Source organism: Bombus terrestris, chromosome 5 (genome assembly GCF_910591885.1).
Source record: "Bombus terrestris chromosome 5, iyBomTerr1.2, whole genome shotgun sequence".
Taxonomy (NCBI): Eukaryota; Metazoa; Arthropoda; class Insecta; order Hymenoptera; family Apidae; genus Bombus; species Bombus terrestris.
Genome location: NC_063273.1, coordinates 6,774,331 through 6,793,598, shown reverse-complemented (window position 1 = coordinate 6,793,598; position 19,268 = coordinate 6,774,331). Strand labels below are relative to the sequence as shown.

Sequence of the window (19,268 nt, the reverse complement as noted above, 5' to 3'; positions counted from 1 at the left end):
TAATTTCCGCAGGCCTCGCAATCCCGGCAGGCTGCCGGATATCGATCGACATTGCTAACCGGTGTTCATTTTTACAGTAAACGCATCCCGCCGGCTGGCCCGCTCGGAAACTTCACCGGCAAACGGAATTACGCTTTTAATTGAGAAAAATATCCGCGCAATTACGATCCGCGGCCCTGAACGGTCGGACGTAGCGGTTTAATTTATTCCGGTTGTGGTTTCCCAGCGCAACCGATCTTCTTTCCTTTATATTAATGTCGATGGCGAAACGTTCGTTCGCGAACGCAAACAAGCCGCTCCGCTGGCTCATTCTGCGTCTGCATACAGCGGCTCGCGAAAGTATTCCAACGTTTTACCAACGAGAACTTTATGCGAAACATCGTAATACGCTCAGAGAGAATGTACGCTGTACGTACGAGACGTTTATGACTGCGATATGATTGAGAAACGAAGAAGTGAATCGTGGAGGAATAATCGAGAGTCAGAGTTGAGCGGGACGGAGTTTGAAAGAGTCGAGTCGAGCGACGTCGTCTCGTACAGTTCAATTATTCTCTGCTTCCTATTTCATCGTTAAATATCATTTTATTCTTGTCGTTTTATGTTTAACGAGGGGATGCCTGTCTGCGATTCCGCGTTCTTAGAGAATGGATACGCTCGTGCATATTGTAATAATTCCCCCTGCGTTTCTGCGAATAATTTTTCTTAGAGCGTCTTAACATCGGACGAAGTAATTTTATCAATTACCAAGGCTGCTGGAGTATAAAGAGGGACGAGGCTACTGTCTTCGGCTTTCAGGAGTCGCGTGATCCCACTCTGCAAGGCAGAAACGAAATAACTGGAAGGGGAAAAAAGTTTTAAGACGCCGTATAGCAGTGTACATGGCTGCATCTTCTCGTGTTTCCGAACGTTATTACTTAGCTGTTTATCGCGTAACACGGGCACAAGGAAAGGGAAGAAATTGAATTTCGCCACGTTCAACGAGAATAGACTGGGTAATGGCAACGAATAATGCCACGAAAATGGCTGGAACGGTAACGATCCGTGTACGAGACGGTAAATTCTCTTTCGCGTTGTCATTCATCGGGATACGGTATTTTTATTTTCTCCGTAGAAACGAACGAGACGCGTACTTCGCGGAATGAACTGAGAATAAAGTGAAAGAAGAATGGAACATCGTTTGTTGAGAGAAAGAAATTCATCGTCGGCTGAAACGATGACTTTTCTACGTAATTTCGGTCTCTTTAAAACGTCCCAGCTTCGACTGTAAATTAAATCAGATTCACTTGACTTTCCTGTTTTTCTTCCTCTTTTCATCCCCTTTCCTTTCCTATTCTTTTTCGCTGGTTAGAAAATCCACCAAGGTAGGGGACAACGTTATCTGAAATGTATCCCACGTTGAAAACACGAGACGAATAACGCATCAGATAGGTCGGTACGTCAGTCACACGTTTTATCGTGAATCTTTCAACGAGTGGCTGAAAGGATCGGATAGCATGTAGTAGCGAAGAAGAAATAGGCCAGGAGCACCCTAGAAACGTTGCCCGCAACGTATGCGATCCCTTTCTCCCCAGGATGTCGCGATAGCAGAATAAACGCGCGAAGGTACGACGTGATAAGGCAGCCAGAACGAATACTACGATTTTTATCATGTACAAGCGTAGAAACGAATATCGTGACGACCGTGGTAAATTTTTTCACGAGGCACAAGGCGTTAAAAAAGAAAAAAGAAAATTTGGACGATTATAGAGATATGAACGAGAAACGGTGTTTTTTCTTTTCGAAAATAAAAACCAAAGATTAGCTACATTTCGATTAAACGCTTAATCCTCTCAAGTGGCTAGAACACGCTGCTCGTCTGATTTGCAAAGTAAACGAACGACTTTTTGCCGGAGATTTTCTTATTAATCTCACAGAGGGTCCTTCGCTAATCCTACAAGTAGGTAGAAGATTAAAAACTCTTCGGCTTCTCCACTTGCAACGATCCTCTCTCGTCTCCCATTCGACGCTCGATCAACTCCGATCAATTGGTTTTTCCAAAATTGCAGTCTGACACGAAAAACACGAACATCGCTGTTTGCTTCGTTAGCGCGCTAAATGATTGATTGCCCCGTGGATATTATTTAAAGGCTCGATGCCCGGGATGACCGACTTCCTATCAGATTCTGCACAGAATGCAGCACAACGTGGGAGGAAGTGAAAATCAAAGGAAGAGAGAGTTAGAGAGAGAGAGAGAGCGGAGTTCTATTGTGTACCATGCAATTAGCCCGGCGTTTACGTCGCGTCGCATCGTTCGAGACTCTGTACAATTCACGCGAACACCTCTGTCTGTATTCCATACAGAACATCGAATTCCAAGCACTGACCAACATACTGACACAGCCTACTATTCCGCCAACGTTATTACCATTGCGTCCACTACTGTCACAATAACTATTATCTAGCTCACGTGGATATCATGCTCCTGATATTGTTCATCGCGGAAATTCGTCACGATACCGTCACAGCGTGACGCGAACGAACGTACACGACGACGAAATTTTGTATTCGAAAAAGAGGATAACCCGATATCCGATACCGAAACAACCAAAATTCCTGATATCTTTGATGCCGTTATATTATAAAAATATTCTCAAAGCTTTAAAGGGAGCGATGGTGTGAAAGAACAGGCTGCAAATTCAAACATAGAGACAATTTCGGTAATACGCAGTCTTTCGTATCGCGGTAATATTTTATAAACGGAGAATTTTATAAAAATCGTTCGTTCGCACACAGCACTGTAGATAGAACGCATTAAAGGATGATAAAATAGAGAGAAAGTCGTCGAGCTCGTCTCGTTCCGTGGCGAAATCGAGTCAGTCGCAGAATCTGTGATTTCATCGTTTCAGCGACTTTTAGATGCAAATATCCGGAAAGTGGAAAATGAGGTTGCTCGCTATCTCGCTGCGACACCCTTGTACTTTCCTATCGAGCAACTTTATCCGTTTTCGAGTGACGTCTAACGCCCTGGCTCTCGTTAAGCCATTAACTTCTATCTTCGCAAGTTCCCTCGGAAGTTTCACCGAAATTTCTTTTCGCGCCCGGCTTCCCCGCGAAACTTTCACGGTCTCGCGACGTTCTGCATGGAAAATGCTTGGATAAGCGCGACCGGCGCTCCAGGAACACGTATCGTGTGTGAGAGAAGGGCTCGTCGTAGTGTCTGACACGACACGTTCCTATACTACTGGCAGGCTGTAAAAACCGTATTAAATGGAACAGGATGGCGCACAGTCCGTTTCTTTGTTCTGTTCTCGCGATTTAACCATGCACCAGCCTTCCGAATCGTTGTTCCATGGACATCGAACTGGAATCCGGAAGTTGCGAAACTACGCGAACGGCGGTACTCTCCGCGCTTCTACATAACTGATTGCCAGAATGAACTTCTCGAATAACTACGATCCACCGTGGAAACTGTATCTTGAATTTTCGTTATTTGCTTCACAGTGGAAATGGAAAATGGATATATACGCCAGGGAGGAATATTCGAGCGGACGAGGAAATTGAAAAGAATCCCCTGCTCTCGTCTTCGACGTTACAGTCGGATTGTATTCGAAATTGGTCGCTTAAAGGCTGAAAGGGATTCGAATAGCGCGAAAAGATTTTCCGCTGGAATTCTCGGGGGATGGTCCGCGACGCATTTTTTCGCGCGACGGATCGATCTGCGGATTAACGAAGAGAAAAGGGCTGTCGCTGTACACGGCCAAGAAGGTTGTATGCGAAGGTGAATAATACATTGTCTCCGGAGCAACGTGGCGTGTCCGAGGGTCTGGAAAAGGGGGATGAAAAAAGGAACGGCGAGAAGCCCGGCCAAAGAACGAACGTCCAAGGGAAAAGAGAAGAAGGCGGAGCGGAAAGACCGCAAGGAGGAAAAAAGAATGCGCTTTATTTTGCCGGGCACAATCGGACAACGACGCGAAAGCCTGCTGAATTGGCAAAAGCTCTCGAAAGTACTGTATCAAGCTGCCGGCGCGGCGCTTGACTTTGTTTATTCCCGTTCTTTAGCTAACAGTGAACCACAGTGAGCGGCGAGTTTCGCCTATAAATCAACGTCGCGTTGAATGCTTCGGTGCATGATACAAACACGAGGCTTTCTCCCTCGAGGAATGGGAATAAAGTCAAAAATCGCGCCCGTGTCGTACCACGTGCGATACGCTTCGATAAAATATTGCTGACGCGTCGAATCTGCGAACCACTCGTTTCTCCGACCTTTATTCCGCCTAATTAAACCTTAGTTCCAAAGCTCTACGTCTCCTATTCAAACTCTTTTCGTCGGTTTCGATATTTTACACCATGCTGGATGAACGTTTTCAGAGTCACGAGCCATGTGCACGGCGAGTTCTCTTCTTCTTTTTCTTGAAATTCCGATGAACGCGCCTCCCTCGTGATTCTTTGCGAATTTTGTGCAAGATTTATTACGACACGCGTGACGCGCGATCTTTTTCGAATAATAATTCTCGTGCCAGAGATTTATGGCGAAAGAGAGTTTCGCAAGTCGTTCGCAAGAAACTTCGTGGAACATGCAAGTTCAATCTCATCCGCTGGATCGAAGTTGCCATCTGCTATGATATCGCGAGGGAGAAAAAATTCTCCCAACTATATGAAAGCCGGTAGCCATTGTTTTTCCTTAAGATAGCGCAGCGATTTATTATTTACCAAGACAACGAGCACATTCATTTCGATGAACGTGATTCTGCGCGTTGTTCTACGAGGCGATAGACCCACGTAACGCGCGCATCTTTCAACCTCGAACTGCGGAGTCGATCTCATTAAACCTAACGACTCATATTTGCCGACTTGAGCAAATCGTGTTCGCCGCGTGTTTGCCAGACACTTCGTCGCTGTTTGCTGCGCCGCGGGGAAACATACAGCCCGGATCAAACATCTGTGAAACAATTTTACCAAACCGTGAGAAACTACGCGTCGAAATACTCTGCCTTCCAGCCTCTGGCCCAACCTCAGCATCTACCAAATCTTCAAAACACCACGAAAAAATCCTTCGACTATGGATTCGTCGTGTCTCTTCGTTTCGTCGAGATACTCGTTTACAGCTGGTGTCGGACAGTCCAAATACGACGAAGAATTTTCCGGAGAACGAGACGATCGAAATTCTTTCGTCGCTGGCTTCTAATTTAAGCCCGGAGTCTACGAGCAACCTTGACACAAAGCGCGAAGAAATCTTTCAACCAATTTGAGCTTCCATTTCGTCAAGTTCCGGCCGGCCTCCAACAGTCGGAAGAATGGAACTGCCGAACGTGAAGGGTAATGGAAGAAAGAGAAGAACGAGGAATAAAGAAACGAGGAATAGTTCAGTCGAAATGCAGAGAGCTGGACCAGTATCACGGTTGGATCGTGTTTCCACAGTGCATTGGGATTTGTGCCACGTGTGCTCAGTATAATCTATACGATGTAATCGGGTCACGTTCGTTCGGCGAACAAAACTAACGAGACTGCAGCTGCTAAGCATACCAGTGATTCTACAAACCGAGCGACCCATAAACACGTCCCACGAATCGTTCCAAGTTCGACATACTCACAAAGAGAAAAACCCAAGTCTTTAACCGGTGAACGCGTCTAATTTCCTTTCTACTACACCGCGGTACGAAATTTTCAAATAAGGTGGGAAAAGCCATAACCGGATGGATGAATTGGATGGAACAGAAATAAGAAGTCCGAGCTTTCGTCAAGTATACGCGAGACTTTCACCGAATCGGTTGTGTTTCCGTGGTAACGAAAATTTGTTGCTTGAAAACTTTTCAGCGATAACATTTCTGGGAATATTTGACAACATGTTTAAAGTTACGAAAAGAACGAGGAAACGCACGTTTGGTTGGAGAATCGAATAAAAGGACAATCTGGATAACGTGCGATTAATCGACCAAATGCCCAGGTTTCAAGCTACTCGTCTGTAAAAAATGAAAAATGCGTATTGTTTATTCGACCAGTCGCGGAGAGACGCGATCGCGAGGAGTCGTAAATTCCCGTTACGATTAGACAATCGACGCCACGAACAGATCGATCCCCTACTTCGATTAGGATAATAGAGGTGGTTTAATTAGTAGCATAACACTTGATCAACACTTCAAAGAAAATATATATTTCCAACAATCTTGTAAAGAAGATAGTTACGCTAGTGTAAGGTATAAGTAGGTGAATGACTGAAGGGTGGTAAAGCCTGAAAGGTGGTGAACCCCGGTAAAGAGACGTTGACTGTTCTGTAGTCGTAGATCCAGTGAAGTGACAATGCTGTTGCAAAGGAAAACTCTTGTTCGGTGGTGATCGACCCACCACTGATCGCTTGCGGGTGGAATCTTGGGAAACATGGGAACACCCACGTTTTCTCTATTTTTACCTGATGGAGCAATAACCATAAGGAACCTCTTGACTCGAGGATGTTTTATGCCACTTGACTCCCTTAACGGTAAATCAAAAAGCCTCGTTTTATGGCAGTTCCTTAGGATTATTGGGATCCGCTTAATTCTATGTGCACAGCTGGTGGCCGCCTCGAACGTAAAGAGTCACCGGATGTTATCGTATTTTTCCCATATATAGTCTTCCCACATACGCAAAATGAAAGAGACCGATTTATTTTAAAGCCAGATTCTCGTGCAAATACGTTGCAAAGCGAAACTCTCGATAATCTCGAACGTCAATCTGCACATCCAATACAGCCGCAGAGAAAAATCCGTGCGAGCTGTTCAATTTCCGATCGATCACGAGAAAAGATCGACTATCGCGTTTCGATCATTGGCGTTCCGTTAACACGCCGGGTAAATTGCGGCTCTGGCGTCACAAAGCGGAACTGCGGGAACGCAGGAGCCGCATTGCGCTTCGGTGAATTTACTACGGATAATATGGTGTAATTCATGGGATGACCAAAGGGGTGACTCGCTCGTCGCCTACACGCAACAGAGTGTTAGGTAAATTGGCCGTCGATGTACGTTGTACAAGGTCGGCTGGGTCCTCGCCGACGAATAATTTTAATCGGAAGATGGGCGTGAACCGGCCGATGAAATGGCCCCGCCGAATTAACACCTACGATGATGCACGTTTCACCTTTCGAAACCACGTTTCACGATCGATTATCTGGCACGAAGGTAGGTTTATTGGCAATTAAGCTAAGTCGAGTTACCGTGAGTTTTATTACAGCGTGAGAAGTGATTATTGCAATACGAACGAGATAATCCATCGAACTTCCTTCAGCCGCGTCACGTTTATGATAAGTTTTTATCTCTACAACGAGTACTTCTATCGATAGAACCGTTTGTCGCGTACCCTGGCCTTTTTATTTTGAGAATCGCTATTTGTTATCAAAGTATGGTTAATCGGATGTAAAATACTTGTTAAGTAATGTAATAGGTTGACGCGTTCGTCTATGAATCTGTCTCGGGTTATTAAAGCTCAATTTATAAAGTTGGACGCTAATTTTGATAGACACATCGTAGATCCAATATTCGACCATGTTAACTCGTAAAATATATTTGTACGTCATTACGTGCAGTTAGCTTGCTGCAATATTGTCGTTTCTGTCGCGGAGGATATTAAATGGATATTAACGTCAAGCGACCGCAAACAACAACCACGTGCCATGAATTTTAAATCGAGAGACGATCGATGTTGCCGCGATGGAATCAGCGCCCTTCCAGTCAATCGATCGGCAAAAGTCCTGGACGCGGTAAGATGATTTATGTTATCGATGATCCACCACGCGTGTTAGTTGATCTCATTTACGCCGTTCTCAGGTCGACTCGTGGCTATATCGATCCTTGGTCTCCCCGAGTATTGGCTGCGTCGATGGTCAACCTGCGGCTTGATTTATTGGCAAACCACGTTGCTGAAACCGCTCCGTGTGCCGATCATGATGGAAACTGACTACTGGAAATTTCTTCCAGCAAGATTTTATCTTCGTGACTTTGGTCCGACGATAAGAGTGTCTCAACAGAAACATTTTGAAATTGAATTCAAGGAACCATTCTGACTACATGACGCGACATGTGCTCTCATCTATCATCATATCCGTAGTACCATTATTTCCTCAGGTAGTTTTCAGAAGCGTGACAGAAAGAGGGTTGTAAGGGTGGAAGTACAAGCCAATAATGGTAGGAAGCGGGTCTATTGGGAAAACGGTGACGCGTGAGAGCCATCGAAGCGTTAACCATATTCGGGTATGGGAGAATAAAATAGCGTGGGTCGTCTCAGTGTGTTCTCAAAATCGTGTGAGTTTTGTTATCGATATCGAGCAATTTTTCGCCAGTCAACCTATTAACCGGAGGACGAGTTAATTCGTCGATCGAATATTCCACCTCTTGGACGTAATAATTTCTTTACTTATGGCTCTTCTATTTCTTAATACAACGTTTCATTTCTATCGACAATTACGTGTATACTCGCAAGAATGAAAATCGTTTCGCTCTTATTTAATTATTACACAAGTTTCTGACTAAAGTAGAATCCGGGTCGATAGATTAAATGCTGCTCGATGCAGAGTTAAAAGCACGTAACTCGCGCCGACGGAATCGATCACCGTCGTCTATGGCTATTGTTCAAAAAAAAAAAAAAAAAAAAAAGAAAAAGAAAATTAATTGCTTCGTTGAGTACGTGGCCTGTTCGAACAGTTTCGGTGCTGCAGGCATTCGCACGTGGTTGAGCGAACTACAGTCGTTACGAACTTTGGAAATCCTGCAGGAAAGTTCCTTCGTGGGTCGGTAGATTTCGAGGATCTACGAGAGGATCAGACGTCAGATACAAATTCCAGAACAGTGGCGGTTAACCGACCCTGTTTACGAACTTTAGAAACGTAGACGATGAGAGAAGCCAGACTTTCGTCGAACGAAATAAAATTCCACGGATCTCCGGCAATTCCATCCATCTCGGACTGCTCCGTTCAACGATCTCCCAAAAGTAATCAAACGCGTGAACGCGATCCTCGATCTTCTCGAACACGTATTAACTTGTACCATAATTCCCCTTGTTTTCCATTGTCTGGGGAATTTTCACGTGCTGTAACGAGAATTTCCATGATGTAGAATATTCTTACACGTTCTAGTTAAATTTCTGCTCTCTATGGAATTTCTATAGATTCCAATCTTGCGATCTCATACCTCTAGTAAAATTTGCGGACCCTAAAGAATCTCTGTAGATTCCAGCGAAAAATTCCAACTGCAATGAAAAGTTTTTGCGATGTAGAATTATCCTTCCAGTGAGATTTCCAATTTCAGTAGAATTCTGTTTGCCTAATCCTAATAAAAAAGAATCCTAGTTTTAGAAAGGATTTCACCAATTCCCATAAAATGGCCATCCGACGTAGAACAGCTCTAGTAAAATTGTCAAACTCTACCGAATCGTCTGTAGATTCTTGTGAAATATTCCGGTTCTATAAAGATCTTGCGGATCTCAGAGAAAGCTTCTTTCGATCTAAAAACGTCCTTAACTTTCTAGCGAAATTTCCAAATCCTACAGAGCTTTTGCAGATTCAACCGAAAGATTGCGGAATTCTGAAAAGCTTTTTAGTAAAATCCCTCTGATTATCCGCGACTCTTTGACCTTCCAAGTAAACAATAAAGTAAGCGGTCAGGTTTGATGACCGGGATGATAATGATGCGAAATTTGCCTTGTTCCCGTGTTACAAGCTAAACTAGCTGGAATCGTACGATTTCGGTGAACCAAGAAGACCAAGGTTCCACTATGAGAAGGATTAAGGTCGAGACGTCTTCGACATGCCGAGACGCATTTACAGCGGAAGGATTGCTGTCGTAATCCTGACGGTTACACGAGTCGCTCGATCTCAATCCTAATCCCACGTCGCTTGGTAAGCGATCCTCGCCACGATAAACCACTCTCTAACGATCAGGACGTTTGACATCGATGACAAGCTTACGCAAAAAAGCTCATTGTTCGATTTAATGGGACTCGGGAAACTTGCGCGTCTACGAGTGTGCATCTGGTGCAACGTTAGCGCGTGCGCGTCGGCCGTGCAACTCGCTTCTATTAAAGTTCAAGAGTTAAGCCTCCGCTTGTCGTCGGGACAGTTTGGAATTTACCGAAACGCCAGAGACTCTCGTCTCTCGCTGTTCAACAGTTTCCTTGTAGCTCTGTTCGTTGGCTTTGTTTAATTCAAAGGGACTCTCTCGAGCACCTCATTAACCAACTGTTCTAATTTCCTTTATCGCAACTTCATCGTTCGGAAAAACAGAGCCGGAGCTAGCGAATTCGAGGAATTCCTTTGACGCTGGCAATGAGGATCGCGAGACGACTCGGGTTGTAGAGAAAGTACGTGGAAAAAAGCCGGTACGCATTAATCGAACGTAAACAGCCCCGCGTTGTCGTTCGATGAATTAATCCCCTTGGCAGGAAAAAGGAAAAAGAACACGGAGGCGAAAGAACGGGTACGCGAATACAAACAAACGTGTGGAATGGAAATTGCGCTGGTAACACGACGATTCCATTTGCCTCGCGGAATTCATCTATATCGATCGGCGAACCGTCAAGGCTACAATTCCCCGGCAGGAATGTCGGGAACAAATAATTCGCCACGACGAGCAAATGGAAATCCAAGTGATCCATCGCCTCGATGAAAGTGCGGCTAGCCGTACGTGAAACTTCGCGAAACTCTTCGACCACATGATTGAAGCTCGATCCGATCTCGTGTTCCAAATTCTTCGCTCGATGCAGGATAAACTGGTTTCACGGCCAGATGAAGAATGCCAGATATGTTGTGAAAAATTAATAAAAACGACGCCATTGGGGTGGAAAAATATCTACGTTTTTCATAGAGCTAATACGGAGACAAATAATACGGAGTAGCATCGTTGCGAAACTTCACCAATTAAGCATCGTCGAGCGATCTATTCTCCAGACAAGATACGAGTGGCTGAACATCATTCTCAGGCGTTGAGATAACTGGGTATCCTTAATCCCCTTGCGTTTACTTAGCATGAACTTGAAGAGCTTATGCTGATTAGCAAACACAGCCACGGTTTCCAGTACGCTGATCAAAGTTAAGGCACATCGGTGTCGTATCGTGTCGAAGATCGCTTGCTACCATTTTCGAGTAAACACGACGTGTATTGCACGCGTTTGCGAATCTTGTTTCGAACGTCGATTCCCTCCAACGATCTAATTTTATGTCTAATTCAATATTAAACGACGAATATGTAATACGAATCTTGGATGCCATAGAGTCGAGACGTTAGAAAGGAAGATGAATCGCGAAAAGAAATTAATCGTGTGACCGGCTTATGCGCCTTGTGATGCGAACGTTTAATCAAAATGGAAAGGACTCCGAAGAGAAAAATATACACCACCGTCCGACGAGCTTAATTAACGCTTTAATCGTGCCTGTGTGCCAACGCTTCGCGCAAACAAACGTCGGCGCGTTCGTTATTTAATTCAAACGACTCCGTTGCTTCTCCCTCGTTAATATCAGTAACAAGAACGTGCGACGTCTTTCTCGGCTAATCTGACTTAATTACGAAACTATGATGTATATTCCGCGCAACAAAGATTGTTCCAACAGGCGAATACAAATAACCGAAGTAATTTCAGCTTGGGAGAATTTTTCACGTATATTTTACGTTTAAGGTGTCGCGATACTAGCGCCGTCAGTGCGTTAACTACCAGTACATAACATTCGTATTTATTTCTCTATTTATACGTTTCTTTAATTATTTGCTGCTTCAGATTTTTACTTTCTTTTCGGCATTAGAGGCTATTAAGTCTTTCTGTAAACGTAAGGCAAACCATATTTTCTTCGTTTTTGACTCAATGTTCGATTATGTAAATTATCAGAAATCTTTAGATAAAACTGATTTACCATGTTTCAAGATCCTGGCCATGAGATTAATCGAAATCTATTTATCTGAACGCAAATTACAGATAATTAGGCGAATTAACGAACTCCTATTAGACGTACAGACTGTCTTCGAAGTCATGGTACCAATCAAGCGATGATTCTACGTGCAAAGATAAGTCGTAAAGGAGAGGATAACATTTTTCGAAATAGAAAAGTTTGGAAAGCCATCAGCTACCCGTGTGTTAACTGGAAGTTTCGAATTACGGAACTTGTGCTTCTGCTCGCGTCTGTATTATTAAACATGAACAACGTCGAGATTCCTGCTTGTTGTTTAATAAAATAATTCTTCGTGAATTATTTATGAAACCATTCGATTTAAATGCCGAATGAAGAAAGGTAATAATCGATATTCCGGAGATAAGATAACAAGAATAAGCAATTTTTCTTGAAAACGAAACCTTGAACGAAAAAATCGTTACTCTCCTTTTCCGACTTATTTTTGCATGAAGAATCGCTTCCATATGAATACCAATTAACTGTTAACTAACTTAACTAACAAATTCGTATACATAAACGAAGTTGTAGCGTATCAAATAATAACGAAATGTCGTTCTCTTCGAACAGTACGAAATTTCTTGCCTCGTTAGAATCTTCCCGAATCTTCCCGTTTGTAATCCTCGCGAAAATAGTTGTCCTGGCAATTCGATAGGTTTCCACGTGCAGCAGGTATGCAATTTACTGAAACTGGACTGTATCGGTTTTCAGATATCGCCGGTGGTTACCTGTGCTTTGTCATCAGCATATTCGGAATCGGTGTGGTGACGGCGGTAATCGGAGACGTCGCATCCTACTTCGGCTGCACCCTGGGAATCAAGGACTCGGTTACCGCGGTGGTTTTCGTCGCTCTTGGTACCAGCATTCCCGGTAAGTCGAGCGCGACCGCCATTTCCGTGGAAAAACACCACGGAGCAAGGATATCACGCTCACAGTCCGCGACAATTTTCAACGAATTTTCTACGTGACGAACTCCTGACTAGCTATAAGTTCTTTTTCAATGACGAGCTAGAAAAAGAGAGAGAGAATGGGACGCAATTAGCGGTAATTGCGGGCTGGCTGTTTTACGCGTGAAAAGTATGCGCCACTTCAAGGACACCCCCGATGCTGAATACAGAGACGCGAGGACAATTAAGAGATTACCTCTGCCGCTAACGATCCTTCGTCCTTGGTAACTCGGTGAAAAAGATCTCGGAGGATAGAATTTACAAGCGCTATGCGGAATAACTTTGGAAATGTGCGATGTTGGAGGGAACAGAGAAAGCTTTTGACTTCCTCTTAACCTCTGCACGAAGGATTGCTCGATTCGTTGATGAAGTTTTTCTCTAATCTTGTTTCGAGATAATTTTACCTACTCGGGTAACTTTACGAACGGTCGTTTATACTCCGAGAGGAAATTTCACTGTTGGATGTCTTGAAAGGGAATTTCTATTTTCCACAGGCAAACTCTTTTAACGCGCGGCTGAAAAACTGATCGTAGAACGCGGTAGAGGCTTCGATAAACATTTCAGAATTTTTTAAAAGCCCTTAAGAAAGCCTATGGAAGAACGATAAAAAGCTTAGGCGTGGATACAAACGACCCGGCTCGCCCACGTGGGGTAAATTAATGGCAACGCCTTGAAACAGGCGATTTGCACGACACATTTATCACTATGGATTGGAGGAAGTACTTTACTGGAGCTCAGAGCCCTCTTTGTCCGGCTGCTTTTTGTCCGGAATTCTGGACGGACCGATGTCGAGATGAAAGCCGGGAAACGACGTCGGCTGGATCCATTCGAACCCCGCGATAAATCTTGCAAGAGATGGTGTCACTTTGTGGGACGTTTCGTCTGGCGTGGTCGAAATACGGTCTCCCTACGGTCTCCTTTCGCGATTCCAGTGGAACGATGGTCGACTCCTAGTGGAAGAAAGTCACGAAGGGAATTGTTCGGCTACGCTACTCGAGAAGACTTTCGAGATCTGGAAAATAAACGGGAAAGAGAAACGACCTGTGTTCGATACAATTTTCACGAGTTCGAGCCATTAGTCTACGAATACAATGGAGTCTCTTTGAAATTTAAATGGCGTAATCTCGTAACTGTCGAAACGTCGTACGATAAAATAATACGTTTAAACAACCGTCGGTGAATATCTTGTTCTATGTTCGACGATAATTGGCAAGGCAATTGGCATTCGTTCTCGAACGACATACCTCGAATATACGACCTTATTTTGTAACATATAGAAACTAGAGAGGAGAAATAGTTAGGAAAGTCGTGACGTGGATAAAACAAAGACAAGGCTTGAAATCGAGATTAAGAGAAAAAGAAGGCTTGCTCGCGTCGAGATAGAAAGAGCGAGATTATCAACGTGGAAATAAGAAAAACGAGGCTGAAGAATCGAAACAAGAAAAGTAAATGGCTCGTGAATTTTTTAATTAAAGATGGTAAGGTTAATTTCGTGGGCCGTTTATCCGAATGAATTTCCGCTATTCAAAGGAAAAGGAGGCCATTGAGAGGCGGGTTCGCTCGAACGCGTTTATTCGTCGACAGCGCGGTGGAAGAGAAGCCCTGCGAAATTTGTAACGGCGCGGTCAAGACAGCCCTTTTCAGTGCTGCGCGGTCTCTTTTGAATAAAATCAAGTATCAGCTTATTGTGCCCGTAACGGAGAAAAGCCGCGATAAGCAGGTCTCTTTCACCGCTTTTCAAACGACTGCCGTTTCTTTCGAAATTTTTTGCCTTTTCAAGGCTCGTTTGTTCGTCGGAAAGCCCGTCCGGAAATTTCTTTCGCAAGAGAAGAGATGCTTTTTAACAAGCGCGCCGAAGCCGCGTGTACGACGCGTCTATATTTCTGAACGTAGACGTGCGTCAAGCACATCGTCTTGACGCAACCGTAAATTTTCCTCGTCGTGAATGCACGAACGTCGCTCCAACACCATCGTTTGCGACCGATAAGAGAACAGAGATCGATGAGTATCGTGAGTTTTGAAACGAACGCGAAGCTCGGATAAAATAAACCGCGTCGCGTGATATATCGTTGCCTCGTATGCTAATGACAATCGTCCCAGGCGATTATCGCTAACAATGGCCCGTTCCAAATTGATAAAAGAAAATAACGTGCGCAGATTATAATATGTCGTGTTGTCCGTTCGTATTGTCCGATGATAAAAGGCGTTAAGCTGGAATCCTCGCGTTCGGCCATTGAATCTAACGCCCGGTTCGCCTCTAATCGCGCAACATCTGAAAATTACAACGACGCTCGTATTTTACGATATGAATGGCTCGCAATATTTTTAAAGCATCGTCGGAAAATTGTATATCTCGTCGAGAAGCTAAACGTGTTTAAACCGCCATCGTACCTTTGAGGAGAACTTTGGCCTAAATTTACTTTCCTCGCGAACGTGTGTCGCATCTCCTACCGTAAGCCTCTTTTTCCGCGTCGTTCAACGAAAAGCAACGAAACTGTACGCGACGTTACGAACAGCAGACGAGCATAATTGCGACGACCGAGCCAACGGTGGACCACGGAAATGCAAATGGACGTGCACTGTAGCTGAATAAAAGCACAGAGGACTGATTTATTCCGATAATCATACGCGTGTAACAGGGATGAATGCTTGTTGACATGCATACCCCAACGCACACAGACCGGTGATAAACGCGTTTGCACACCGCTGGCCATGGTTTTCACGCGACAATGCGTTACCAGCACGATTTTATTCATTTCCGTGGGGTAGCCGACCTTAACGTGGAAAACATACCGAGGTCGACACCGGAGACGTTTATTCTCGTCGATGAACCCGTGAAATTCACCCCTAGACCACCGAGCTTCGTTATTTCTTTTAATCTCCATTCGCCTGTTCGTTGATGCTACGCGCGCTACTGCTACGATTAACCAGAGTTTACAGAGCTCCAAACCGCGAAAAACACGGAATCCGGCGCAAAATATCACTGGCCCTACGTGGAACATCGTTTATCATCGCAGGCCATAACTATGTTTCTTCCTGCTTCTCTTCTGGAGTAATGAAAATAAATTTTTCAGAAAGATTCAATTAGTCGATCGGAGGCGAAAGAACGTGATTAACGCAGATTGCAGATCGCAAATCGGTAAATGATTATTACTGGTAACGGGAATTTATCAAACAATCGTGACAGCTTGCGCGGCTCCGCCTTTGCTGGCCTGTCCCGTATTCAGACTGGATTTTACGGGGTTACTATATGAGGTGATATGCGGCAGACCTGTGCTCGCTGATAATTTATCGCATCTAGCCTTTGTGAGCTCGAACAATGCTCGTACCTCGAGGTCGCGCCACTCCCTCGCTGTCCCCGATGCCTCTCGCCCGATAGATTGGATGAACCTTTTCACGTTATCGTGTGAAAATTCCCCGAACGATGCCATGTCTTCAGGAAGACATTTCGTCCGGAAGAAAAGATTCAACGACTACATTACGTCGTGTAACAAGCTACGTTTCCATGTTACGTTCCGGGGAATACCGGAATGGACAAACCCAGTGTGCACAGGCAGTGTGCGTAAATATTCGTTGTAATGGCATCGCGTAATAACAACGATTTCGTTAAATCGAGGATTCCAGCTCCGGCTTTCACATTATTTAAACACCGACGTTAACTATACATATTTCATTCGTTGGAGAATAATTTGCCAATGTGAACGTAATAACGTTTATTAAAGACTCCTAATATCCATAATTCGACCGTTGCATTTCGACAACTTCTATTTAGCTTCGAATTTATAGTCGCCCTTGGTCGCCTACTACCATCACTAGCTGCTGAATCGAAGCAAAGCAAACAAATCGAGGCTATCGAACTTTATGCAACGCCAATGCGGAAACGAACGTAACGATTCGCTAGCTTCGATCAATCGTCGGTCCTGGCTGCGCGTCCTCGATCGAACAAGGGAAAGGAACAAGCTTCTCGCATTTCCATTATCAGACATTGCCAGCCGAATTATCAAGACGTCTCTATAGCCTGGCTATCCTGTTCATTGGCAAATTAAACGCGTATTTTTACGTCTTCGACGGTGCAATCTGCGAGATTTTTAAGGCGACGTTCTTTGCAGAACGTTCGAGGAGCCGATCGATAGACAACGCGTACTGTTCTGTCCGATTTTCCCGTGCAATTGTTCTGTAGCTTTTATTCCTTATCTATGGTCATTCTGTAATAGCTTTTGTCATTCTTTACGATTCAATTCAAAACGTAAATGCTCTTAAACTCAATAGTAACTTGTCCGAAAACTTTCTTTCGTTTTGTAAGGAAACAATAGGTGCGCGACATTTTTCCTTTTATATTGGGTTGTCTGAAAAGTTTCTTTCGTTTTATGAGGAAATTATAAATGCGCAACGTTTTTTGTTTTATATTATTTTATCGAATTACGTACGATCCATTTTGTTCTGTCGAGATAAACGCCGCGACATTTCACAGACTTGGTTTCACGTTTGTGTGAAGGTGCACCGTTGTAAAAAAACACGTTTGCGAAAGAAAGACACTTTTTTTAATAGTATTTCAGTGAATTATGTATGATCCATTTTGTAGTGATAGAACAAGGTATAAATAACAGAACGCAATATAAAAGGAAAAATGTAGCACGTTATTTCCCCGCGAAACGAAAGAAACTTTTGGGACAACGTAATACAAGATGACAAAGCTCGTACGAGGGAAATCACATGGAAAGCGTACGAAGTAGTAGGGAACGTAAGAGAAGCAAGAACCTTGTGTTAGCATATTTTACAAAACAGGGATATCGTTCGAATCTCCAACAATGCAGTATTTTTAACGTACAAGATTTTTCTCGCGACACCGAGTTGTTTATCTCTCGACCTGGTAGTTGTAGCGTTAAAACGTAGGAACCGGTAGATACGTATTCTTCTCGTCAATTCTTCACAGAGATGCGCCTTAGAATAAGCGATACAATGGGCGGATGTAACAATAGGCGACTCAAGGATGAAAAGAAACAAGATACATCAAGTACGATTTGAAGTCTCCGCTAGAACCAACATCGATCCTCGAAAGTTTCCTTGCAGCATCTTCGAATAACATTCCTTCGGATCCTAATTCACGAAGGCGAGGGGAAAGCTCGGCGTTCCAAGCAACGAACGCCAATTTGGACATAACGGTGTTGGAAACTTATCGATGGACGTCGTTTCAGCGACGTAACACCATTGCTAGGTTGTTCCACGAGCAGAAGCTCCGATATCTCTCTCGAGAGGAAAGGACAATAAGGAAGAATTCCGATCTACGAAGATTGTGGCGATGATGCCGGGAAGCTTGGCTCGGACGAGGCATGTAACCAGGGCATAAATATTGATGAGATTTTACCAAGCGAGGAAGTTACCCCGGAGCTCGTAAAAGTACGGGACGCGTCGCTTGGAAGGCCGATAGTTACCCAAATAATCCTCGAGCCGTGAATTATACAAATTTTCTCCATATCGAATCGTGGACATTCCTAGAAATGTTCGAATGGCCGTGTAATTGATTCGAATGGCCAGCACGCAATATGCGCGAATGGGAGATTCGTCGAATGGAGGGACACGTCGTCGCCATAACGTCCCGTTAATTTCCTATCCATGACTGTCTTACAGTCAAAGAAAAATCGCTATCGTGCACGATCCTGTGACAAATAATTCGAAAACACTACAATTCCGAATTTTTCGACGGCTGGGAACGGCTCTTACAAATACCGAGAAAATCATAGAAATTGTAACGGTATCTACGCACCATGTACGATCGTATATTTTCTTAATTTTCCTCCGCGCATAAATTGGACGAGTGGCAAAGGATGCGATTCTCCGGAGAATTTTTCAATTACAAAGAAATAGATGGCGATCCTAAAAGTCGCGAAATATATGCAAATTAGCGCGATAATCGAGTCGGCGATAGCCGAGATAATCGTGCTGCTGCCATTAAAGTTCTCGAAGGTACGCCTAGCAAGGTGTTTTAATTAAAGAAGAAACAACCGGACCCTCTTTTGCTTTCACCCTATACGTATAACCCAAACACGTATGCGCGCATCTACTCTTAACGATCGATCTTTCTGAATTTAACTTTCCCAATTAACCCACATTTAATGTTGAGGGAAAGGAACGATTGAAAGGATAGTAAATCAGGTATTTTCGAAATTCCCATGAAAGTAGAAATTGCTAGAGTCTGAAAAACCTCGGCTTATCAATCCACAGATTCATCTCGAAACCAAACTCGCGATCGTCGCTAATTCTTTCCGTTTCTATCTTTCACAAACTTAGCAACGTGTATTCAGCATCGGGGACCAACCAAATACGCGATATCCAATGCGTCAAAGTTTCCAGGCGAAAAGCCCCTGCTATATATGTACATAGTCGGTTAAAGAGTAGCTGAAATGAGTCGGTGCACAGGCTGCACAGGATTTAATCCGAGCGCA

General features: G+C 44.0%; 1 protein-coding gene across 1 annotated transcript in view; it reads left to right on the top strand.

The window, feature by feature from the left end:
• Nucleotides 1-19,268, top strand: part of LOC100650276 (sodium/calcium exchanger 3) — a 116,333-nt gene that overhangs the window by 85,394 nt on the left and 11,671 nt on the right. Inside the window, exon 6 of the mRNA XM_048405881.1 lies at nucleotides 12,590-12,748. Coding sequence (XP_048261838.1) covers nucleotides 12,590-12,748 — 159 coding nt within the window. The remainder of the gene's footprint in view (nucleotides 1-12,589; nucleotides 12,749-19,268) is intronic.